At 48.4% G+C, this 26,623-nt stretch overlaps 1 protein-coding gene across 3 annotated transcripts in view; it reads left to right on the top strand.

Moving 5' to 3' along the window:
• The window catches only part of LOC113212314 (uncharacterized protein DDB_G0271670-like), a 160,922-nt gene that overhangs the window by 88,169 nt on the left and 46,130 nt on the right, over positions 1 to 26,623 (top strand). The window contains exon 5 of one of the 3 annotated variants that reach the window (XM_052265234.1): positions 24,480 to 24,617. The exons of the other annotated variants lie outside the window; for them this stretch is intronic. Coding sequence (XP_052121194.1) covers positions 24,480 to 24,601 — 122 coding nt within the window. The 3' untranslated portion in view covers positions 24,602 to 24,617. Of the gene's footprint in view, positions 1 to 24,479; positions 24,618 to 26,623 lie in introns of those variants that run through there. 3 annotated transcript variants of the gene reach the window in all.

The following is a 26,623-nucleotide window of genomic DNA, read 5'->3' as shown; positions in this document are numbered from 1 at the left end:
GGGGCGGGGCGGGGCGGGGCGGGGCGGACCCGCGGAGAGGCGCTGCGCCGCGCGGCACGGGCACGAGGCTCGGGCGGCGGCCGGTGTTGCCAAAGACAGTCCACAATAGGGACACTCATTGAGTGGGAAAAGTGCTCGGAGCGGCGGAGGAGCACGGCACACCCCGGAGCACTTTTGGTGTCTTAACGCCGGCGCGTGCGTTTGCACGTGTCGCAAGGAAAGTGCCCAAGCTTTGTGGTGCACGGCCCTCGGCGCGGCCCCAGGGGGGTTGCTCTCGCGTCCCCATGATCGTACACATTCGTATAGCTGTTATTGGGACTCGACCGCATCGTCGCCCATCCTCTCTCTGCGGCCACATGCGGCTCGAGCGAGTCGGATAGGCAACCCGCGCGCACGCGTGCGTCGCGGTACAGTCTGGCCACGGAAGTGCGGGCGGCGTGGCGAGTCAGCCACTTTGGTACCTTGTCGTATGGGAAGGGGGCGGGAGAGGGGGGGGATGATCCAGTATGTCGTAGTCCTCTTAAAACGCACACCTTGGAAATATCCGTAAGGCACACCTTAATCCTTAAGGACCTTAGCACCTTAGCTTTCCGATGGAATTTCTTGGTGGTCTTGAAGTGCGTATAAGTAAGTATACAGCTTTATTGCTGCTGAATATGAAGTGCGTAGTCGAGTCCACTGAAACACATAGCGCCCCTTTGAAAAAATATCAAATTTTCCTTTCTGCAAAGTAGCCCCAGTCGTTCGCACAGACCTTTACAGAGTATACTAACTCGTGTGCCTTTAGCCTTCCCTTTCTGCGCTCTTGACCAGCCCTTTCGCCCAACAGGGAGGCACCGCGCCGCCTCTGAACATTTCACAACCAGCCCACTCACTCCGTGCCAGTATCGTTTCGCATGGGGAGGCGATCGGGCGGACGCTACACACGAAAAAAGGTTCTAGTAGCTCAAAACGTCGGCTAATGCGGGATAACCCATAGCTATGCAACTAAATTAAGCTGTCTAACCCACCACTTAGCCTTCCTGCAAAATGTTGAGGCACACACCTATTTTTTTTTAGCAACATACAGTAGCTAAATGATTAGTTTTCCCGTATTTAAGCTATCAATTCGGAAAGTACAGAGCACAGCTGAATAAGTAAAATATACAGCATTTAGTAATTTATAAATATAATTCAATTTTTGTTTTGTTTTGTTTTTGAGGCATGGCGATGAATTTGGTGTGGGTTGGGTATATTTGCGTTGCATTTGAAGCGTTGTAGTGGCTGCGGTGCCTTTTCACGCGCCGCATCACAGCACGGCCGCCCTAAGAGGGGTTGCCTCACCGGCCGGCGCCCCGCCCCACCTGGCCCCACCGCGCCCCGCCCCGCCCCACCACGCCTTTGCGGACGGATGGTTGGTAACACCGCGGCCATGCAGTGGCGTATAGCCATCAGATTTGCCGAGACCGTCGGACTGAAATACATATTCTCATCATAACACAAAGTTTGAGAAAATTTCAATCCCAAGCACGATAAAGAATTCGCTCAGCACTTTTTTCACTTCCCTCTCCCTCACTTGTACACGACACGCGTTGACCCCCCCTTTACACACACCTGTTTTCCCCCTTCTTTCCGTCTCCCATGTCTTCTTCGGCTGCGCGGCTGCCTGCGTCATCATGGCCTCACCTGTGGCATCTTTGATTCCGTGCTTGTTGATGTGCGCTGGCTGATTCCCTCCCCCCCCCCTCCTCTCTGATCGTATATCGCATTACAAAAGAGGTATTCCCGCTGCGCCTTGATTACGTTTACGATATTTCCCGTGGGGTGCTACCTGGCTGATTTCAATTTGTTTTGTCTTTTCGCATCGGACTCCTTCAGACTATTTTGTGTCTCCCGAGTCCGTCATATGATTTGGTGCGGTGAAGTGTCGTGGCTGCATGGCAGCTATATGACAGTTCAATGGGGTTTTTTCCCAGCATTTCCACACGTCTCCATCTCTCTCTCCCTCTCTCCGTGTCAATGAACTAGTGGCAGGTCTTTATCTCTCTGCGGTGGCCGAGCGTGGAGGTGCGACTGGCTCTAAACCGGTCCAAGTTGTTTGGAAGCGCCGTACTGGCGGACCGGACGGCGTAGGCCTGGCTCCGCCGCACCCCGCACCGCCACGCCCCAACACTTGAGCCCAACGTTTCTTAATTTTGGCATCGATTCAATAATCGACACGACGAGTTCAACTCGCCGGTTTTGCAAATAGTTTAAAGTCACGGTCTTTTCTAAAATTTGCTAGGAGATTTTATAATGTAAGTAACGCCAAAATTTCGCCCATGACAAAAATATCTGAGAGGAGCCTGGACAGACAGTACCATCAGTTGAAGGTACATTAACTGATCACATTTTATTCTGGAAATCAAAACTCATATTTGATTTAAGGCACTTATAAAAGCAGTTTTAAGATTTGCAGTTGAAAGCCCAAACAATATTTCTTCAGTGCCAGATGAGGTATACACATGCGTAAGAACAATGGTCTCTTCTATACTTTCGCATGATACAGGATTTTCAGTCCTACGAAAACTAGAAGTTATACTAGAACTTATTTTCATAGATTCACAGAAATGTGTAAATAATTTGTGACCTTGAGACATTTTTTAAATGCAAGATCGAATTTGACCAAAACCATCCAAAACGACACAGGATTTTGGTCAAATTCAATCTGGTATACAAGGACACCCTGAAACGAGACGAAAAGTCAGTAGACGACACAGTATTTGTGGCTAATTCGATTGTATTACTCTGAACACCCTATTTTAAGCCTCTCAGTATTTTTGCACTATTGCTATACTTAACGAAAAATTGGCATAAAAAGTCGTTTTTGGGACCGGGAAAAACCGGGAATTAGCCGGGAATTCCAAAGGGCACCGGGAAGTGGACACCCTGTCGTTTGTTAATAAACTGTGAAGTGTTATGTATGCTGTCGCAAAAATAGCGTGTGCGCCTACATGTAAAAGTTACTAACGTATTAACGTACTTACGCCCTAACGTACTTATGCCCTAATGTACTTAAGCTCTAATGCACTTACGCCCTAACATACTTATGTCCTAACGTAAGTCCTAACGTACTGCAGATAACCTTTAATACCCTAAGGAAAATAAGAATGAAGTGACGTGGCCAACGGTTTTGGACAATTGCAATCGAGTCGTTGACTTGCAGTCGCAGACGCGTTTTCTATTAGCAAAAATATGCTCCATATGGAGAGGTGAAACTTGTTTAAATACGTTCTTTCAAACATAAAGAGCAAACTTTCTAGCTCGTCACTTTCCGTAGGTGTGCTGTCGACGAAATCTGCACTCGCGTGAGTACGGTGCCTGCTGACGATTTCGTAAATGTGCTCTCCATCGCGAGTGACTTCAGGTCTATAACAGGCTGGACGGGGCGGGACGCGGAGCGCCCAGCGCGCGCGCGGCAATGACCCAATTCCTGGAAAACACCGCCGTCTTCTCCGAGCCGCGGCGGCAAAGCTCATCGGAGCCCCGCCCTGCCGCAGGAGCCAGCTAGCGTCACAGCAACAGGAGTGGTGGTGGCGCGGTGGGGTGCACCGCGGCGGATGCTTGCATAGCACCTGTCCCGCTAAGGTCCATACACAACGGCGCAGTCATTGTCCCCCCCTACTCTTTCCCCCTCCCGCCCCCTGTTGCCTCTCCCCTCCTTCCATTCCCCTCCTTCCTCTCCCTTTCCTTCGCTTCGCGCCGTTTCCTTCCGTTTATGCTCGCGGCGTCGCGTCGACCGCCTGACTGCGTGGCTTAGGTCACTGCCAGTAGTACACCGCAGAAATCACTGTCAGTGTGCGTCGTGCAACTTAGTTTCAGATTCAAGCAGAATCAAGCATATTCAATGATATGTTCCAATTGAAGCTAGTATTAATTCTAGCCGCGTTTTAACATTGAAGGCGTTATGAACAAGCAGTCGTTATAACCCCCTTTTATGAAGTTGAAGAGGGCGGGTTAGTTTCCGTTCATTGTATGAGCTGAAAACAATTCGCATAGTATCCGTTTCACGGATTTCTCACCTATTTTCTGCTTGCAGAGCAAAGCGCTCGCGAGCTTGCGGACCAATGAGTTCAGACTGCTATATGCTTGAAACCAAATCTTTGCGAGAGGCGCAAAGTGCAATTTCGTTTGCCTTTTGCAAACGATTGCGAACCTGTCATGTGCAATCCTTTTGCAGTGCGGTAGGACTTTGCGTGGGGAGCCCGCGTGGCGGGACCCGGCGGCGGGCACGTGGTTGGTCCGCTTGCCAAATTCCGCTACCTGGAGGAGGAAAAAGGGAGGGGGGAAGGGGCAACAGTAGTAGCGCCCTTGTCCCCCCCCCCCTCTCCACCCCCACTTCCCCGAGTCGGCCGCGGCAGTGAGAGTACAGTAATTGTTTTCTCGGTTCTTGATTGCAGACTGTGTGGACCCGTGTTGTGCTGTTATTGCCACATGGTGCAAGTGAGACAGATAGGAGAGGGGGCAGAGAGGAGGAGGGGACACTTTAACACGCTAGCAAAATTCGGGGACATTATTCAATTGGTAGGAAAGACAGCCCCATCCCGAAGGCGTCTGTAAGACATACTTAATTTTACAAACCCAAAACATCTATAATGAATAGTTTACACTGCTGCTTTTTAAAAAGTTCATCCAGTCGTAAATGTTAACTTACAATATATCATGTTGTCATGATCGTGTGAGTATTTTTTTTCTTCCTCAAAGCACTTTGTCCGTTTGTTTTTGCAGTGTAGTTGCTCCTGCCACCGCTGCTTATCTCGAGCCGCTAATTATTTCTCTAGGAGCTGCAGAATCTTGATCGACGGCAGTTGAGCCGCTGTTAGAGACCCCTTGCTCAATCCGCTGCGGTGTCCCCCCCCCCCTCTCTCTCTCTCTCTCTCTGCCAGTGCAATGCATAGCGGAGAGGCGGGTGGAGGGGGCGGGAGCATGAGAGATGATGATGTTGCTGCAGCCAGGCCGGCGGCGCAAGTTCACTGCTACTCGCTCTGTGAATGGGTGGGAGAGGGGGAGAAGGGGCGACGCGACTGCGAAACTCCAGTGCCCCCCTCCTTTCAGGCTCCCCTCTCTCTCTATCTCTCTCTGTCTCCCCTTTAACAGAATGGCTCCCATAACTGTTGAGCTGATATCGGATCGGCTCTGTAGCATCGTTTGTTAACCAAACGATCGTGAACGGTTTGTTTCTGTCGCGTTGTTTTGATGGGGTCGTTCTGGAATTAAATGTGTGAAGAATTTTACTGTCTGAAATAATTTTTAGACCAGTAACAGTATCTCTAGAAATCTTGTTCTAACTGGAAAAGCAAAGGTATGACTTAGTGCCTCTCAAAGGTCCTAAATTTTAATGCCTTTCCAAAGGCACGCATGTGCCCAAATGCACGAAAATTTTGCACCTTGGGGGCATTGTAGTGCCTTTCCGGGGGTGCGAATCATTCAGTGCCCCTGTAAAGGTACGTAAGTCATTAACACTCTAAAAAAGGTGTTGATTAAGATTCCTAGCTTTGTTTTTCCAGTGCTTTTATCCCTCTGATATTTTATCAGATCTTTTATTTTATTTATATTAGACGATGCTATGTACTACTGTTTTGAATGGAAAATAAAAGTATTCTTAGAATAATTATTACTTCGATGCTGATATCAATTTGTGTGAGAAAGGAAACGTCAAAACCTGTCAGGGTCTTATTGTGTATTAACACTAGGCGTCAGTATGAAGACTACAGGGTTGCTATAGGAAAGGGAATTTATAAAAAGGTCGTGTAATTTACAATCGGAACTAGAAGTCTTATTAACGTCGCTTTACCTTGGGAACTAAAGGCAAAACAGCCATTGAAAAACGATAAATATGGACTGGAAATGAGGAATAAGCCATAGAATTTCATCCCGGGAACCTTGTATAGCAATCCTGGAGCATGTGATGTGGGTCTTGCTCGTGTTGATGGTATATTCTCACACCCAATGTTGTTCATGGTGCAGTGTAGGGTGGGGGGCAGCGATGTGCCCGCCGTCGTAGGCTAGAGAGAGGTGGGTGGGTAGCCGGTGGAGAGTGGGGGAGTGAGTCTGAAACAATGTCTGCAGCGGCAAGAGCTTCGCGCCGCCGCCCCAGACCGCCGCACCGCCGCACCGCCGCAGCAACTCCCATTTCTTTTCGACTCAATTTTGCGTTGCATCACCGGCATGAGCTATGTAGGTGCGCTGTTTGCTCTGCAACAGCGCGCCGCCCCGCCGCGCATCTACCCCCCCCCCCCCTTTCTCTCTCTCTCTCGTACTATCTGTCACTCTGTCGCCCATCCCAGCTATGTTCCCTAAGAAGAAACGAGTCGACCCTTTCCCCTTGACCCTTTTTAGGAACTATTTGCCTACCTAAACGTCCGACTTTCCGCACTTTTTTCTTTCGTCAACGTTAACTGTATAAATCTTTTTTAATCACTTGCACTGCTTTCAGCAGTTAATGCGTCCTCACGGTGCGGTTCTGTCCGGAGTAATTGTTCACCCCAAAAATACATGTTCTCAATTGAAGAACATCCCCAAAACTTTAAGACAAATGTTCTTCCTTTTATACCACAGTTTTTTGGGGTGTTTTGCTCTCCTTTTCTGGAAATATTCAACGGGTTGGGTTTTTTTCGGCGCCATCGGTTGCCTTCCATCTTGATTAAAAGGAGCTGTCGTTGAGTTTTCCATAGCCTGGAGCATGGCGGTCATTAACGATCTAGATCAACCAGTGACGACATCTTGTACTTGTCGTCCACCTCTGTGTGTCTGTGTGCGTGCGTGGGTATCTGGCTGCGCTGCAGTCACTCGCTCCCGTTTGCTTTGCTTGTGTGTGTGCGTGTGTGTGTCCGTGCGCGGTCGGTAGGCCTGTGTTGGTTTGTGTCCTGCACACCTGTTAACCAGTTTGGGTGGCTTTGATGAAACAGTGTGGATACGGTGCAGCCACGCTCCTTTATACCGCTATACTTCTACTCCCAAGGACGTACGATGGCGGTGCACGCATGAGAAAGGAAAACTGAAACATTATTTGTCAGTGTAACTTAATAACGTTTCAGAAGTCCCTCATATCATATCCTGCAAGTTATAACTTAAACGGTTACTATAACGTTAAAGGTTGCAGAAGTATAATGTTTATTTCGAGTCCAGACTGCTTTGAACCGTCTCACTGTAAAAAATACACTTATAAATTTACGATATATTTTGTTATCTAACATTAACAAAATATGTTGACATCATGCTCATCGATAAATTCGAAGTCGATGCGCTGCGCTTGTAATTTTACTATTTTGAACTGGAACTTTACGAGACGACAACGCTTCATGGACAATTTCCCCCCAAAATCGACATCTGTTTTTCCTAGTGTTTGCTTATTTTTTCTTTTATGTATAAATTAGTGGGTAAATTACTAAAGTATCATGATTAGGAAAGAGGAAAGTCCGTGTTTTTGGTAAGATTTTGGTGTGAAGAAAGTTTCAGACGCGTATCCAGAAGAGAATTCGGAAACCACCTTCTTAAGACCGATTTCAAAATCCAATTCATAGTGTTATTTGCAATCAAATGATTCCAATCATTCCTGAAGAACACGCTAATTTAAATGTTAAATGACTCCTTGAGTTGTTCGAAGGGCGTACTTTTGCAATAACGAGGTATTAAATTTCACGACTAGGCCGTCACACCGCGGTCCACAAGTAGTCCGGAAATAGACTAGCTGCGCGGGTGGGGCCGTGGGCTAGCTCACTAAACCATATCCTCTTCTCAACGGCACCGCGCTCGCTCTCTCTCTCTCTCTCTCTCTCTCTCTCTCTCTCTCTCTCTCTCTCTCTCGCCATTTCACCTTCCGGAGCGCGCGCGCCTTGCGTTCTGTGACCGGAAGGTGCGCGCGCAAAGTTGGAGGGGGAAGTCCAGCGGGGAAGGGGAGGAGGGAGAGAGAGAGGGGGAGGGGAGAGGACCGGTCAATGAGTGCCTCGCTGTCGCGGTATCTGCACACGCCGGCACGCACACTAGCACACGTCCAGCTGTAAGGCTGGTCACGGCCACCGGCACTCCCTCTCGCTGTGCTGGTGTTCGGTGTGGTATGGTGGTGGTGGTGGTGGTGGTGGTGGTGGTGGTGGTGGTGGTGGTTGTAGAGGTGGTGGAGATGGTTGTGGTGGAGATGGTGGTGGTTGTGGAGGTGGTGTAGGTGGTAGTTGTGGTGGTTGTGGACGTGGTGTAGGTGGTAGTTGTGGTGGTGGCATGGTGGTGGTGGCATGGTGGTGGTGGTGGTGGTGGTGGTGGTGGTGGTTGTGGTGGTGGTGGTATTTGGGGGCCTGTGTTTACCCGCGCATGGTGCCGGGGTATCGTTCCAATGAGCGAAAGGTGAAGAATGAGATGACATACAAGTTGGATACGCTGGCACAATGGAGAGGGGACGCAGTGCGAGAGAGAAAGAGAGAGACGGGGAGAGGGAGGTGCGGGAGACAGTTCGGCCTCCTTTCTGAAATGAAATCTCGGAGTGAACTGTGTCACTGCTGCACTGAGCGAGTGTGCATCGCTTTCTCGACTGCAGCGCTGTAGTGGCCGCCGCCGCCGCAGCGGCAGCTGCAGCTGCCATTGAAAAAGAAGAGAGTTCAATGTAATAGGAGTGTCACATGGCGAGGACGGCTGACGATACGTACGGTACGGAATTTCACTTTATTTAGTTGATATGTGTACGGACCATTACACACCCAATACTCGGCTTTTAAGTCGTGTCTTGAAATTGAAAGACTTGTATTTGTATCGTTCTGAACTCCACCTAGTCCTAGGTACTGGACTATTTAACCATCGACACGTTAATGAGAGACTCCTAATGTTATCCCTACAGTGGTGCACTGAAAATTGTGAAAATTGTTTGGCGTCTTTAGACGCCAAAATATTGGCGTTTAAAGACACCATATTTTGACATCTAAAGACGCCAGAATCTGGCGTTTAATTCAGAAGTACGCCAAAGCTTGGCGTCAAACAACGCCACTCAGTTTTCAGTGTAATACAAGTATTTTATTTTTTACGTCAGGTACGAGGGGTCGCCGACTCGCCTGAGCCATGTACCCAGTACTATATATTATAGGTATTATAAAAGTATTATAGAATATTATAGGTATTACATATTACAGAGTATTATAAGTATTATAGTCTATTACAGGATATTATAAATATTACGGTATTACAGCTAGTATTATAGGGTATTACAGGGCACTATACAGGGTGACACACAATCTTTGGAAGCTCGAAGTTCCACTGACACTCTCCAAGTGCTCTGAATTCCTTATGATTCACATAGTTGACTACTTAAGGCCTTACATCACAGTTGAGCCCCTAGTTTCAAACATGTTGTTTCTGGTTATTTTTATGAGCCAAAACGATTCAGGTAATGAAAACTAGGTAATAATTGTGTAGGTAGGTTCCTTTTTTAAACAAATCATACAAGAAAAAAGTTCCGGAAACTTTTGGTTTGTAAAGGAACGACACTTTTCATACTTGAGTCATTTGTCTCAATTGTCACTGAACGTGCTTGATTTCAGAAGCTAGGATAATTATGAAACCTTTCTGTAACTTCTAAAATATTTGGAGGGCATGTCATTTTGGGCAGAATCAATGAAAACAGTAGAAAATTATTATTTAAAACAAGAAAACAATTTTGGAGCATTCAACAAAAATGTTTGTATGTCTACAATATGCTGCTATAAAATATTTTAAGTATTATAAAATATTATAGGTATTATACGGTACTATAATGTCCGTGTACCCAGTATTATACGAGTCGGCGACCCCTCGGTCAGGTATAAAAGTTGAAGTCTGCATAGTTTGCACATATTGTAGTGTCTATCTAGACTATACGATTTGTGTACAATCTTTCGACATTTACGAAACGTCTTGCAGCTCACACCATCTGATTCCCACCTGAGTATAGAACTGGGTGTGTCCAAGTGTGAAAAGCTTAGACGCTTATAGGATAGACGTCTAAAATCACGTAAGAGTGCAACTTTAGTTGAACACTCTGCATAATGTGGAAAATGATGATCTGCACACTGGTGCGGAAATATTGCAGTGTACATTGTGTTTTCTTCTCCTGTCCGATTTTTGCACTCTGTCATGACTGATGATGGAAAATAAAGGAATTAATATTTAACGAAAATCTCACACATTAGAGTAACAGGTTTAACTAAAAACGAAAATGAACAGAACACTCATTTCCAACTTAACTCTTATTTCTTAGCCGCCCTGAAGTGCACATATGTTTAACTGGCCAATTACACTTAAAAGGCAAAAAACCTTTAAAATAAAAATAAAAACAAGATATTTTTATCTAGTACTCGCGGTACACTGAAAGATTGAAAGAGGGGAAAAAAACACGAAATGAAACGATGAAGGAGGAAAAACTAGAAGCGAACCGCGGCCTGCGCAACAGGTCAGTGCTCCTGGAGGTGTCCTTGCAGCGCCCCACGCAGACCCGCGCCTCGCTACGCCCCACCACGCTGCTGCACCACGCCGCACCGCGCCACGCCACGCCACGCCACGCCGCCCCGCGAGGCGGTTGTCTAAGTGAGGTAATGAGGCACGTGAGTAAATAAATAGAGTCCGATGGGGCCCAGCCCTTTGTAGTGCCCAGCCCACAGCCTGCTCACGACCTGTGTCGTGTGCAGTCGTGATCACGCCCTCTCCCGCCACCTCTCTCTCCCTCTCTCTCTCTCTCTCTCTCTCTCTCTCTCTCTCTCTCTCTCTCTCTCATAGGATGACGTTCACGTATATCGGCACTCTTGTAGCTCGATTGTATGACATCGCCGGAGTATACCACATTTTCCTATAAAAACAGTTTCTTCTTTGCCATAAATCGGTTGGAACAAAATAAAAACACGCAAGTTTCAGATGCAAGGAATTCACTGTAAAACGAAGAGTGACCTTTCTTTCCCGACTAGAGCGACGTATAGGCGTCATCGCTCTGTTCGAGCGATTTTTGCGAAATGACTCAACATGAGTCTTCTTCGTAACAGAAAATGTCGCAGAAACGACCCTAAACGAGCGACGTTTGCGAAAATGACTTAAAATTAGTCTTATTCGTAACCAAAAATGTCGCGAAAAGTTATTGCAAGCGAGCGATGTAATAAATATCGCTCTCCCAAGAGTCGTCAAATTGGCTTCACTGATATCGCTCTCCTGGGAGCGAAAAAGGTCACTCCTTTACTTGTAGTGTTGTTTTTGTGATCCTCGTCAATTGAGCTTGAGAGCGAGGGCGCCTGGGTCGGTAGGCAACCGCTGCCCACGGCTGCCCACCGGGTTGCCTATCTGCGGTTCTGCGGGCGCCGAGCGGTGCGCGTTTTGCCTACCCGCCGCCGCCGGAGCAGGTTGCTCGGGTTGCCGGTCGCGCGGGGCCGAAAACCCGTCGGCGCGTCGGGCAGCAGCGTTACCGGAATCCAAACATTTCTGCATCGACCAAAACACATCGGGGCGTGGCGGTGCGTGGCGGCCGTGTCAAGGCGGACTACCGTCACGGACCGCGGCGGGGCGGGGCGGGGCGGAGGGCTGCATCACATGTGCTCCAGATTAGGGGGCGGGCGGGTGCAAGACGGGCCTCCTGATGCTGTCACAGAGCTAATGGAGTGAAACGTTGCCGTTGAGCGAAGTACACAATGTATTCTTACAAAATTGATCCGTCTGAAAGCACCCGAATCGGCGGTTTAAAATTGGGATCTGCGTTTGCTGAGGGATGATGTGGTGTCGGTGTGGTGTCGGTGTGGTGTCCGTCTGGCATGAAGTCTCATGGTGCTGCTCTCTTTTAATTTTTCAAAAAAAAGGACCATTTTTTTAAAAAAAAATATTTTTTTTGTAATGCGAAATCTCAGAGAAATGTGCACGCCACGCCCATTGACTGTAGGTGGTACGCTTCCTGTACCAGTTTTATTTAATTATTTTTATACTTCATAAAACCTGACACGTGAGTGCCATACTGTGATTGGCGCGAGTGTGTGGGTCTATGACTAATGCGCCGCTGTGCCAAACGCTCGGGCCCGGCCGGGGGGGCTGCTGCTGCTGCTGCTGCTGCCTGCCGCCGCTGCTGGCGGATGCGGTTACCACAGACTGTAATGAGGTCTCCTTTTTTGCCCCATCCTGCCTCTCTGGACCATCTTTAGAGAATAATGGGGATTACTGTCTCCGCGGTGGAGAAATGAGGCTCCATCATCAAGGTCCCCACTACCGATACAACTTTTTTGTAGTTTTATTTTTTTTATGCGTATAGTCTAACTGCTGAAGCAACTTTTGGTGGCTCTTCCTGGATTTTGGCAGGAAAACTGCAACAGTTGCTCCTTTTTTTATAAACGGATTTTTAGGTTGAATATGATAAGTCAGCCTGCTGGGCTACCATAATTTTGTCATGAGGGCAAATATAATATTTAGAACACATCGCTTTTCCTTTTCCCGCCTTTTTTTAAAAAAAAATCATCTGCTAAAAATTTCGACCAATTGGCTAATTGGGTGATGCGACGCGCTGCGCTCGTATTTAGAACACGTCGCTTTTCCTCTTCCCGCCTTTTTTTTGAAAATGTTGACCAATTGGCTAATTGGGTGATGCGACGCGCTGCGCTCGCGCGCCTCGCCGCGGCCTAGACTCCGCGAGCCGCTCCGCTCTGCTCTGCTCTCGGGCGAAAGTGGTCTGAGCGTGGCGGAGCGTGGCTGAGCATGGGAACTTGCTGTAACTGCCGTCGTAAAACGTGCCGCCGCCCGGTGGTGGTGGTGGCCAGGCCCCTGGATGATAAGTCAAGGCTCCCGAGAAGAGCAGGTCGATCGAGCGGGAGCGGGTCGGCCAGTGCTGGTCGGCCGGCCGGCCGGTCGTTGGTTGTTGGGAAACGGGCGAAAAATCGGCCGCGTCGCCACGCAGCGGAAAAGAGGCGGTTTGATTATGGCTGAAGTTTATAGTCAATCACTGTGCGTGTGTGTGTGTGTGTGTGTGTGTGTGTGTGTGTGTGTTCAGCTATAACGTGATGCGAGCGCTCACATGGTGCTTAAGATGTAAATTTACACAAAAAATAGAATCTTTTCCATTCAAAAAACAAAAAACATTGTTGTTGCTACAGCACAGGACTGGTGTGTGCTCGTGCTTTGCTCAAGCTTTCTGGAGGAAAGTGCAACAGAAAATAACTCCAATTCCTATTGTCTGTTGTCCTAGGACAAACTATATAAGAAATATTGTTTACTGTCAGTATATGCAAAGTGCAACATTTTATGGGAAGAGGAGATACATGGAGCCGTTGCCCCTTGTTGCGCTTGTTAACAAATACACAGAATTTAAAAAAAAGTCATATGGAAAACATAAACAAAAACAAAAATTGCAAAAAATAACCCATGAACATGTACTAAAAGTTGCCCATCTCATAATGTGTCCGACGATACTAAGTTGTTCTCGTTTCTCTCGTTTCAGGTATGCTGGCCGGGAGTATCCGCCTGTCCGGGTAAAGAGGTGTAAATGAGCGCATAACAATGCGCTCCCGCCCTCGCTCACTCCGCGCTGCTCGCGGGGCGTCGCGTCTTCGTCTCCTTTCCTTTTCTTCCGGCACCGCGCGGCGCGCGGCCGCGAAATGAGAACAGCGAGAGTGAGCGAGCGAGAGAGAAAGAGAGAGTGACGCTCCCCTGCCCGGGAGAGGTGGGGGGGGGGGGACTCGCACTCGCAGAGATGCGCTCGGTTGGTACAAAAAGCACGGTGGCGTGTTAAGTTTTGTTTCGGAAATTGATTCTGTTTGTTAAGCTCGCTGACGCATTCAGACGGACCGTACATAGATTTCGGGACACTTTTGAGAACTTTAAAAAAAAAAAAAAAAAAAAAAAAAAATTGCGGCACTTGATTATGCACCCGAAGTTTAATTAGCTCCAAGCTTTCAATATGTTAACATTTTCCCCCGTAAGGCGGGTGACTTAACACGTTCCAAAACGGCGCGACCACAATTTGGCCACGCTTTGCTTTTTTTTTTTTTTTTTTTAACCCAACCGCCAGAATGCACAGTTGGTGTAAATCACTCATAATTCGTATCAACCCAATAACTCAATTTCGGAGCGTCATTAAATTCAAAGTTAATTTGTGCGACCATTTCCAAGGAGTGTCTCTATGCTAATGGCGACTGCCCTGGCGTCGCTTAGCGAGTGTTCACTGAGTGTCCGGCCTGGTGGCCCCCGGGGGACCCGCGGGGGGCCTCCCCGCAGAGGAAGTCGTGGAGTTGGACGGCGAGCCGCGGGGCCCGTTTTTGCAGCGATCGGCGCGGCCAGTATTTGGAGCGACGGAAACGGCTTGATTTACAATCTGCCTCCGCTGCAGCACGTCCGTCGCCCCGCCCCGCCGCCAGCGCCAGCGCGTTGCACCAACACTCTCTAAGTGCGTGGTCCGGTTCTGTTTATTAGAACTCTCAAAGTTCGCTAGGCTCGTCCGGTCCGCTCCGGGGTCAGGGTGAAGCTGTGGACGGGCCGGGTGGTGTGGCGGAGATGGGAGGTGCTCAAAGTGCACCGCGCCGCGTCGAGCGGGAATCGCAGCAGGGGGAAAAGATGTGTCTTCTCTGCGGATGTAGTCGACTGCAGAGGTACCACTTTCGAGGTGAAAAGCTCGTTGGAAGTTAGCAGCTTTTATTGAGCAGCAAAATTCTTCCCTTCTACTTATTCACTTACATTTTTAAAACCTTCACATCTAATTACATTATTAATACCTTAACACATATATCTTTTTTGTTATTCCCAACAATTAGGCCAGTTTGATAAACAAAATTGCATCCGATCTGATGCGCACAAAAACGCTCTCTTTTTAGAAATGAACTTATTGTCCCATTGAATTGAGAGTGTACCCCACCTGCGAAAAAATGATATGACTTGCATCGTGGACGATCCCTCCCTCTTGGAAATAATGTACAGCCCGGAGAGTATAGTGCGGAGGCCTAGGAAGGAACCTCAGCAGCACATGAGTACCGACTCCAGACCCGAGTTGTCGCCGCGCACATGTAGCCACCTGCCCCGGCCATGTGCGCCGACGCCTCGATGAGGACGACGCGCCCCCTCGGCGTTTGGAGAAAATTATGACTCCCCAACACCGCCCGGCCCTGCCCTGCCGCCCGGCTGAAAAAAAAAAGTAAAAAGAGAGGTGATGTGAGGAGCGTGGCCAAGGAAAAAATGAGACGATGTCATTCCGAGACCACCACTTTAGTGGCATATGTGACACGGAAGCGCCGCCCTGGGCCCCGACCGTCCCCCCTCCTCCTCCTCCTCCTCCTCCTCCTCTCTCTCTCTCTCTCTCTCTCTCTCTCTCTCTCTCTCTCTCTCTCTCTCTCTCCCCCCCAGTTCGGGTGAGAAGGAATAGAGGGGGGAGGGTTTGAATCTGATGAACGTCTGCTCTGTGTCGGAGAGGAGCAGGGAGGAGCGAGTGGGTTAAATGATGTGAACGTACAAAGCGCCCCCTGTTTTCGCGGAATGGGGGCCTCTTCGCCTTTTCTCGGGCGCCACATCCGTGGACCTGCTAGAAATGTGTTTTTATTGTTGTTTTTGTTCAAAAGAATATCATTTAGTTTGTGTATTTTTTAAAATGGGCCATAGCAAAAAATTGAAATCTAACTGTACAGATAATTTTCATATAAAGTTACAAGGTCCTGATTTTTGCAGCAGATACCATAAGAAAATGCCACTATTTTCTCTTGTTTTTCAATGCTATTTATGGGTCACAGACGAGTACCGTTTGTAGCACGGACTTTTTGTCGTGGCAGTTCCCTCTCTTGACTCTGCAATGTTCTGTAAAATAAATCCCCTCCCTCTTTAGCTTCCAACGATGCGCTCAGCGATGGCTCAGGGAGGCGAGTGTTTCAGAGCGGCACATATGCCCGTCGGACTGCAGCTGTGCGGCGCGACGGCAGCGGCGGCGGCTCGCTGTCACCAAAGGCACGGAAAGTGTGTAAGGGGAGCTGTACTCGAGCATCAATTAGTGCGAGCGAGAGCTCGTTTTGTCGCGACTCTTTTATGGCGGGGATGTATAGAGAGGGAAGGGACGAACTTTGATTTTGAACCCTGGTTCTGCTCTTGGAAAAAAAACAGACATTGATGACTTTCGCACATCTTTAAAGAGACGTGAAAACTTGACTGTTGGCAAATTTTGATCCAATGTACGTTCGTACAATCCATGTGATAATCATTTCAACTTGATGTGTTTTGCCTGCATCACTTGTCACTTGTTATACGCGCCGTGCATCTGTTTGTCGTCGCTTGTAGGCGGCGTGCACCTTGCAGCCTGTGTCGTTATTACGAGCTTGTTCTTAGCGCCATAGCCCAGACGAGGCGCCGTTCGAGGCGCCACCCCCACTGCGCCTGTTTTGTCGTCTTTCCCCATTTTCTTTTTTTTACGATGTGTAGAGCTTGTTTACACGTTTAATCCTGAGTTGTTGTGTCCTCATAGAGCATGTCAGAGGGGGGGGGGGGGGGGCAAATATGGTCATAGGAGGATAAGCTACCGTACTGGGTTTTGTGTTTATTTATTTTTTCCTTGGATCGTTGCGGAAAATGGCGTGCGTCTCTACATATGAGCGGTTATAAAATGAAAAGATACTATTCGCAAAACAAACGCTTGGCCAGCAGAGCATGAACCTGTGACGTACGCTGCGCTGCGCCCGGCCCGTAGGCAATGCCTGGCAAGTGTGTCAGCTCCCCCCACCCCGCCTTCCCTCTCCCCATCGCCTCGTTGCGCCACGCAGCGTGTCAAGGCGACTCTGTTTCTGTCTCTGTCTAACCAGTGCGCCGTGGTCGGCATCGTCTCTCTCTCTCTCTCTCTCTCTCTCCTTCTCCCACCCGGCTGCGCCCTGCCCTAACCTGCCTCATCCTGCCAGCAGCGGGGCGGACCCGCTTGGACTTGGCCTCCCTGCAAAAGTCTGGAATTCGTCCTGCGTCTTTTCCCCACGCCCAGCGCACTCGCGGCGTCCTGGAAGTTTTGTCCGGTTCCTCCTTCCAGGGATGTGTGTTATTCGTCTGAACCTGGCCGTCTCGCTCTGTTTCCAGAAAAAAAAATGTCTCCTGCAAGCATTTTACGTTACTCTTTTTGATCAGATGTCTCCACTTTAACACTCTTAACACACATGTTTTTGTTCTGAACAGTTCATTATAGATACTTGTGATTTACAAAGAAAAACCTTCAAAATTTATATTCAAAAATTATATTTTACGAACGTTTGGGAATTTATCTTCAAACGAGACTTTAAAAATTGAAATATGACACCAGTTTGTTTGTTTGTTTAAGTCGGTTTTTCTCAAGCTATTCAGGACTTATGCACTTGTTTGCCATTTTCTTTCGTACTGTTTTCACATATTCAATCAAAAGTTTGACAGTGTCTTCCCCCTCGCATGAGCGTCTCTTCATGCGCAGTGCGTACCGATAGATGTCGGCAATCAGTGAGAGGCAAAGATCGTTACATTCGGTTTCTGCCTCAAATGCATTTCCAAGTTGCCCCAGCACATCGCGCGTGTCTGACCTTTTGACAGCCCATCTGCGGCGCATTTGATTTTGTCCACATTGCGTTGCATCATGGGGCCCCTTACACTGTGAAGAAAGCTTGTAAGGGTGACAGGAAAATTCTCTATGTGTATTGTAAAATTACGACTTGAGATATTAAAAGTACTAGCACTTTTGTTTCGTAGAATTTACTGACGATCAAGAATGGGCCGCCGTAAATTTACAACATTACTCGATGTAAATCAGAAGTTTAAAATATGTGTCAAAATTTACGAAGATATTTTCCACAGTGAAGTTAGTTTATTTGCTGGGGATGGAAGTGTTGCGGCGAAATCAGTGGGAATGGTTTATCATTTATTTAGCACCTATCGATGTGTGCCCAGGAGTGTTGTGGCATCTCTTAAAAGTTTGGTAAGATCCTGTTTCAATGCGAGCCCATTCCAATGCGTCTCTGCGATTTTAGGGTTATTTAGCACCTTTTTTGAAATCGCACACAAGATCCTTACTGCTTGTGACTGCGCGGTGTTGTATGTGTTGATCGATTTTAAAAGTCTTAGCGTCTCTTTTAGGATTGCTTCACGCATCTAGTTGCGTCGACTTCTCAACAGTTTGACTCTTTCGTCCGCGTCCTCCGCCATAACTGGTAGTACTTACGGCAGATTAGTTTATCTGCAACTCCATCAACCACAACAAGTGTGACAATTCATTTCATAGCAATAATGTGTGTGTGATAGTGATAGAGAGAGGGAGAAAGAGACGAGGGGGAGGGAGATGGAGAGCGATGAGCGAGCTCCAATTGGCGGTGTCCTTGAAAGTGCCTCCTCCCCCAAGGACGCGTGTGTCTAGGCCACGGCCAGCGCCGCCGCTCGGCCAGCGCCGCGAGATAGTGGCGGAGAAAGGGAATGGGCGGGAGGCGAGGTGGGCCGCTCTGTTCCGGACCCGCGCGCGTCAGTGTGTGTGGACCACCGCCGCGAGCTTCCACACACACGCCGCTACTGGTTGAAGTAGTAGCGGTAGTAGTAGTAGTGGTTGTAGTAGTAGTAGTCGTCGTAGTAGTAGTAGTAACTAAAGAAAAGAGGAGAGTCGCCGCGCTGCTGCTCCGCGGGAGATTCTCAGAAAGTGTTATAATTGCCAATAAAGCAGCTCGCGAGGAGTGTATACCGTCCTTCCCACTCCTCCCGCTCCCTCCCTCTCTGCCTTCTCCCTTTCCCTTTCTAGTTTCCTCTCTCTCCGTCTCTCTCACTCTCTCGCGCGGGCGCGGCGCTCGGTCGAGAGGGAAGCAGCAGCAGCAGCAGCAGCAGCCTGGTGCGGAATGTCGATAGAAAGTGCATCAGGCTGCAGCAGTGCGCCCCGCTCCCCGCTCTCCGCCCCTCTTCGCCCCTCGTCATGAGATGGATGCTCTTAGAAAACTCGCCCGCTCCGCCCGTTTCCCTGTACGGCCTCCTGTCCTGCCCCCTTGCGTCCTCACACACATTCGAACGACGCGCGCGCACGGCGGGAGAGAAAAATGGAACGTGGCGTGTGTCCTCTGCCGTGCAAAGCGAGCAGCACACATGTGACGGACAGGCTTCGCAAGGATTCGTTTACACAGAGGAGAGAACAATTTTTTGCACACATTTCTGCGTTGATTTGAACACTTTTGTGCGTTCATTTGTAGGAAATCGCGCACTTTGTCGTACAAATTTGTCCAAAACGAAACGTAGGTTTAACTTAGTGAGAACATTTGCACCAAAACATACAAATACATTTAGTGTGTAGATTTACTTTTTGTGCCTATGTATGGTTCTGGTTTTTACTGCCATATGCCTCTCTTTTCCTCTCCCTGAAAAATAACTCATTAACGTTAAAAACTATGAAGTAAATGGGGAAAACTTTTTAAAACTTCCGTTATGTGGAATTTTAAAGAAGTCTCCTCGAAAAAAAGTGTGCAAGTTCCATAATTTTTTGGTGAAATAATATCCTTAAAATACGTGGTGAGCTTTTCTCAAAGTATGGGGGTATACACCAAAGTTTCCTCTTTCACCTCGCAAAATCAGACATTGATTTTTTTTCCCGCGTTTGTGAGCTTGATTTGCTTTGTTGCGTGTAGATAGCGTTGTCGCCCGTCACGTCACTACCCCCTGCCTCGAGGGGATGCGGACAATGGGAGTCGGCAACCCTATACGCGGTGCGTATGGTGGCGGTGCGTGGCGCGGGGGGCGTGCCTCCCGGCCAGCGGGCTCCTCCTCACCCCCTCCCTCCTCCCTCTCCAGCGCCGCTGCAGCCGCTGTCATTGGTGCTGCTTCGGCTTCATTATTATTATTATTCTCTCTCTCTCTCTCTCTCTCTCTCTCTCTCTCTCTCTCTCTCTCTCTCTCTCTCTCGGCTGATCTGATCTGACGTAACGGTTGGCTCAAGCTGGTCCACACTGTACAGCTATGGACGGAGACTGCGTGAGGCCGCTGTGCACGACCGCACTGGAAAAAGTAAAGGGGTCATTTGCTAAATTTTGCTCAGATTTACACCGATAATATATATATTTTTTAATGTAAATATTTATTAGAATGTTTGCTTGAAGGCGTGTAAACCTAGTCCATTTTCATCTCGGATAGATTTGGTGCTGCTTGATTGAATGCCAAATCTGAATACACGCTGACACGAAGTCGACTTGGCTTCAACCCCAAGCGAAAATTGAGTGCCATGTCGACAACCCTTATTTCGAGCTTCGTAGAGTGATTTAATATAATTCATCACAAATTTACCGCAGTAGTTAATAAGCTCAACTACCAACATCTCACTCTCCGTGAGATCCGCATCACACGTTGAGCCCGTGCGTGTTCTATATGAAATTAGCATTTTAATAAAAATGGCGCACATGAGCGCAGTCCGCCGGGACCGCGCGGGGTCCGCCGCGACATCCAGGAGAAACCTCATTGTTTTATTCGACCTAAATGTTGCGTAGTATGGTTTTGGCGCCGTTCTGGAAGAAAGGAAAAGCGGGAGCCGTAGAAATGGAAGGGGTCGTGGAGAGGGGAGACCGGCTAGGGAAGAGGTCGCGGGGAGGGGAGAGCAGTACGGAGAGGGAAGTGACATTGCCGGCCGGGCCTTTTAAAATAAAGCGCGAAGGAATAGCCGTATCGACCTGCGGGGCTGTGGCGTCGTTGGGCCGTCGCGGGGTCGGGGAACGGAGCGCCGACCAAGGTCAGGGTCGGGAGCGGGAGCAGGGAGGAGTGGGGGAGTGAGTGAGAGGAGGGATGCGGATGGTGCCGTGTAGTCCCAAAGGGAGGCTGGTCCAGGGGGTGGGATGGATGAAAGGGAGAGTGACCGGGAGGAGAGGGAGGGGGGAGAGCGCTCAGGGTGGGTCTGTTGATGAGGGAGGGGTTGGGAGAGCGCCCTTGATTTGATTCGCGAGCCGACGCAGTAATTGGAAGAGAGGGCGCGGGTTGGGTGCGCGCCCGCTCGAGCGCCGAGGCTCAACCCGTTCAAAGCTGGAATTTCCTCACGTTAATTTGCTCCTCTCCCCTTTACACAACGAGGTAGACGCACACACAGTATGCCCCAGTTTTACCAACCCTCCCCGACCAATCGCCCCGCCACCAGCGCGACCGATTGGGTGTGTGTGTGGGAGAGCCCTCTGGGACCGGAGGGGTAGGTGGGTGGGTGGGGAACCATCCCCAGGCCCGGGAAACCTCCCCTTGTACTGACCTTGGCCGGCCTTTGGATGGCAGCGCTGTTGCGTTCGCCCGCGTCCAAACTCTCCCTCTCTATTTACTCCCAATTTGTTTAATCTCCTAATATATAGAATGATATCGAATGTTAATGATTGAGGTTGAGGATGCTGCAAATTACTGATACCAAATAATACTACCAGTAATGGTAACATCTATATGACATTTCTCTTACATTTTTACATTATTATTTTTTTTTCCTTTTATTGCCGCAGTAATAATGAGAATCGGAGATGAGCGGCGTCGCCGCTGTCGCCGCGGCTTTCACGCAGAGGAAATGCTGTTGCATGTGTCAGCCGTGGCGTGGCGATGCAAGCTTCGCCGCTTCCGTAAAAAGAGGCCGCTTTCCTCTAGTCCCCGTCGCGTGCATGTGTGTGTGTGTGTGTGTGCGCGAGTAACTCGCGTGTCTCGCCCTCGCCAAGCTGCTGCTGCCGCCTGTATTTGTGCACGTTTAGCGCCACGGGCATAGGAAGAACCGGTAGAGAGAGAGAGAGAGAGAGAGAGAGAGAGAGAGAGAGAGAGAGAGAGCTGATGCGAAGCAGACGTGCAGGCAGGTCTTCACTTTTCACGGCCGCCGCGTGTGCGCGCTGTTGTGACTGCTACCAATTCCATCATACGAGTCCGCCTTGTACACTCCAATGAGGATATTCAGTTCTAAATGGCGAATGGATTAGCTCATGTGTGCGCGAACGTTCCCGTTACGTTCCCTCGATTCTAAATATCCCGTTGCAGGCGCGAGAAATGTACTTTCAAACTTGGAAAACTTTTGTAGTGCTGAAAACATGCTTTTTTAAAAAATATTTATGTTTTTTTGTTTTTTTTTGTTGTTTTTACCCAACCATTTTTTTAGGTGCGTCTTTAAATACACAACCAGAAAAGCGAGTACTTGATAAGTGCGCCGCACTTCGTACAAGCGCCCGAGGCACTTAAATTAATTGAATCCGGTTGGAACTTGAAATAATTATTCGGGGTTGGAGCAAGGGAAATGCGAACTCATGAGATGAATGTACGCGCTTGGGCCAACACCCTCCCTATGGCGCTTGACACATCAGGGATGAATTCAATAACGTATGAGTTTGAGTTCCGAATGGGACTTGTGCTATGGATCGAATTGACTAGGGCTGAGACCTTACAGATCAACGCAGGTGCGTAAATAGATGATTGGCGCATTTTGTGGGTTCGCTGTTGAATACGTTAAGGGGGTAGGTCCTAGCAATGTTTTTCACTTTACTAGATCCCCCCAAAGTCGACCCCTCCGAACTCAAGGGTACCACCCGCAATTCTATTGAACACGCCAGGATCTAGGGCATATGTGAAATAAAATTTCCAAGTGGGCGGAGGACGTCTTCCGTCGGCCTTCAGTTTTTCCTACTTATTTCGTACCTGAGTGAGATTTTTCAGTAAGGGCTTTAACTCTTTGTAGGTTCCTAGAGGCCTCTCCACGCCTCTCCTGCACCATCGACGACCCAAGTAGATATCGTTACGGCGGAAGTATAACGTTAAAACTTACCTTTGAGCAGTCGAGCCCCACGGATCTCAATTCGAGAAACCGAAAATCAAGCCTGTCACTGAAATTGAAACAAAGAACACGCTTCTCTGGGTGCAAATAAATCATTCAGTACGTATCATTAAAGTGGCGACTGGGACTCGTCTGCATTATCATATTTACTTAATTTACATGTTGTGAACCTATTTGAAAGTCTCTGATAAATTAAATTGGTCAGAACTAAAAACCCAAGAAAAGATGGTCAGCTGTCAGAGTGCAACTGGCAACTTTGCTGACTGGTGACATTACAGTATACACATAGTGAATTGCATGATCGCGGGTTATACCTTCCAATCTTTCAGCGCTGCCTGCTTTGCTATAGGCTTTTTTGCGCAGCAAACCTAAATGCTGCCGCCGCGTGGGGGGTAGGTGGGTAAAATTAGAAGCTTTCCGATGCACTATCGGCGCGTGGCTCCACTTTTACCTGGGAGGATCTTTAGGACCTTGGCTCATTTCCCTAATCTAATCAGGCGGCGCTCTGTCCAGACGCGCTGCGCGTGTTGCTGCATGTGCACACAATGCTGAGCAAATGCGGACAGGTGGTGCCCGCGGCCTGGCAGAAACTCACTTGTTTGGCGGACGAATTGCTGGGCTTGATTGAACCTATCAAAGTCGGTTTCCATATTTACCTTGTGATTGTGCGAAAAAAAAATTGCATCTGGTGCTTCTTAAGGTGTCGTTTCTTTATGGTTGCTGCGTCAGAACTGCCTCGTGCGAGAAGGGGCCTGCGTCAGTTTTGGCACCGTATTATTTGGACGCTTACTTTCACTGTGCATTTGGGGTGGCCGCGATGTCGGGGTCGAAAGGTGACACTCCTGGCTGCTTAAAGAGAAAATTTGTCTGTAATTAGTATTGTGCTGCGAGGCACTTAGCGAAGAATGTGATATCCTCCAGAAAAAATTGGAGAGAGGGCCCATATCTTGTCATCCTGCTACATTGTACCTCTGTGTACCTTAAAGTTTGTATCAAGCCCTTGTTATCTTGAGCCAAGGCACTTAGGGTTTGTATGTTAATAAATAAATAAAAAATGTTTGGGTACTCAGCTTCTTGTAACTTTTGGTAATTTGCTATTACGAATTTCGAGGAACAGTCTGAAACAGTGAGAAAAGTTGCGTCGAGTTTTGGTGAAATTTCACTGAAAAGTCATGAAAATTGAGAGCTAACTTTGCGTCGATACCTTGACTCTGACAAAGCGGTTTTGTTGCTCGCGCTTTTGACGTAAAAATGGGACGTAAACTCGCCCAAGCTTCTGTGAAAAATGACTATTGTACTCTTTAAAAATTAATTGCTCGCACACGACAAGACATCTGTTCAGATGGCTTTCCTCTTTTACAACCGGTAAGTTTTGCACTTCACGACACGACTACTCGTGCAATTATAGAGACGCGTTTTTCTGCCTTTTTTCCGTTTTCCTATTCGACTTTGGATAAGGTGTCGCGTGACGTAGTCGTTCCACTTATATTTTGTTGTTTGGTTGGTTCCTTTGGTACAACTCCAGATCGCTAACGATCATCAAATAGTTTCGAGTTTTTTTCTGTTGATTTCTTATTGCTTCTTGCGCAGGCACTTCTGATCCTATGAAGGTGACTTGTGTAGAGTTTTGATATCCAACACGTGTTGAGTTGCTGTTCGTTTTGGTCTTTAGCAGAAAATTAAAATGTCATCACGAAGCGGTGATGATCGGCTGATTGTCAAAACTAGGCTCTACCTGTGATCACCAAACTCATGAACTCTCTTCTTTTCGTTTCAGGTAAATGTCGACATTTGTCCAGCTCACATGGGCCGCTGGCCACCTCCAAGGGTGAGTCGCTAATCGACGACTTTCCTCTTTGCCCGCCGCGCGTCCTTAAAGCGCGATACGTTCTCACATGAGAGCCAAACCGGACGAACCGAATACATTTCTCGCCACTTCCTCGATGCGTTCAATTTATGTCGTTTTCCTCTCAAGACGGACGACATTAAGGATGACCATCAGGGAGGGAGAGGGAGGGAGAAAGAGAGAGAGAGAGCTACTGGAGACTTCTTTTAGGCCGGTTTCGGAAATGAATAAATACACCACCGCGGAAAAATAATAGCTCTACGCTCATTCCGTCACACACACACACAGGCACATTCTCGTACGAGTTCACGCATCCACATACGCACGTATGTGTGAGACTCGTTGCTTGACCTGCTGCTGCTCCTTGCTGCTGATGTTAATGTCCCAAAGAGACCGGTTCAGTCAAATTTCCTACGGTGCGCGGCGCACAGTGGGGGGAGGAAGGAGAAGCGCTGCTCCCCTTCCTCGCCTCCCCCTCCGCGGGCCGCGAGACGCGGACTGACCGCTGGTCATCCGGTATTATGCGTGAGATGCGTACATGTGTGTGTGTGTGTGTGTGTCGGGTTGGACAAAGCGCGGGGGAAGACGCAGCCGCGTTTTTGCATAAATTACCGGTCACCGTCTTGGCGTTTTTATTATATATATTTTTTTCGAATACTTTTTATTTTTTTATTTTCTTGCTGGGTGCGGGGGTTGAGCCGCGCGGCTGTACTCGAAGGCTTTGGTCCGCGAGACTGTCGTGTGAGAGGAGACTCCACGAGACATCGCAATAACGGCGACACAGGAAGAAGTATCGAACGCAGGTCCGGTTGGTTCAGCCGCCGCGGTGTGGTGATGATGCGTAAGAGTGGGCATGGGAATCCTGTGCCGGCAGTCGGCGTCATCCGGGCTCACCCGCTCAACCTGCAGCCAGCGCAGAGCGTTGTCATGGCCGAGTGTTGAAAGGAACTCGTCATTTTGAAACAAAGTATATCATTCTTATACATTTCTTGTGGAAAATTTTCCCGTAAAACATGCAAATGATAATGAGTTTTAGATTAAAATATTTTTATTACAACAGAAGGATGGAACTATCAACGTATCGATCGTTGTTAAACCAAAATACTCCAAGTCACAACATTCAACAATAAGTCACATCCTTGCTCCAAGGAAAGTCATCGTTACAAATAAATGAAAACCCTAAATCTAAGTCGACGGTGCGTACATTTAGATGTAACTTTGTGCAATCAAGCGACCTCATCATTAACTAAATACTGGACACATTTTTTTTTTTATCTAGAAATCTGCTTTGATATAAGTCTTCATCGTCGACGAACTGAGAATTGATTGCAGAGTTAGTGCATTGAGAGGCTTTGTAAATTAACAATTCCGCACTTCGAGTTTTGGAAACGTGTTACACGTGCCAAGCAGACATTTCCTAAAACCAAAGCAAACAGCATGTAATTTGTGTTTCTGGTGTCGTGTTTTCTTCCATTTCTCCGAATATCCTCCTCTACCGCTTGACCCAAAGAAAAGTCGGGCATTCCTATGCGGCCACACGCACAGGCGCCGCCCCTGCTGCCACAGAGGTGCTGAGCGAAACGTCCTCAGAGTTGGGAAAAGAGAGAGAGAGATACAGAAAGAGAGAGAACGAGAGAGATGGAGAGAGCTGCGTGCAAGTGACGTCGAGTGACAGTCAGCGTGATGACTGATGTGGCGTCTCCGGCCGCGATCGCGTCCCCCGCTGCTCCTCCGCCCCTCCGCGTCGTCGAAGGTCGTCGGTGTGAAAGTGATCGGGGCGTGTGAGAAAATCACGCGGAACAACAAGTACTCCACCAGGTCCCTCTTTCACAGCAATTTTTGCCCTGCTTTAGTCGGGGGTTGAATTATTTACGAAGGACGTTAAGAGACGCGCCACAAAGTTCAAATTATATGGCGTTTGTGCGTGTGTGTAAAGAAAGAACACATTTTAGAAATTGCGAAAATTTGTGAACGAGCTGCTCTCGGTGGGATTGAGGGGGAGGCGAGGGGTCGTTAACTTCGATATTCCTCCGTACACGGACTGATATTACCTCAAATATTACACCAATATTAGC

This window comes from Frankliniella occidentalis, unplaced genomic scaffold, assembly GCF_000697945.3.
Source record: "Frankliniella occidentalis isolate FOCC.00 unplaced genomic scaffold, Focc_3.1 Scaffold25, whole genome shotgun sequence".
NCBI lineage: Eukaryota > Metazoa > Arthropoda > Insecta > Thysanoptera > Thripidae > Frankliniella > Frankliniella occidentalis.
The sequence above is the reverse complement of the archived record's forward strand: the minus strand, read 5'-3'. Positions and strand labels throughout refer to the sequence as shown.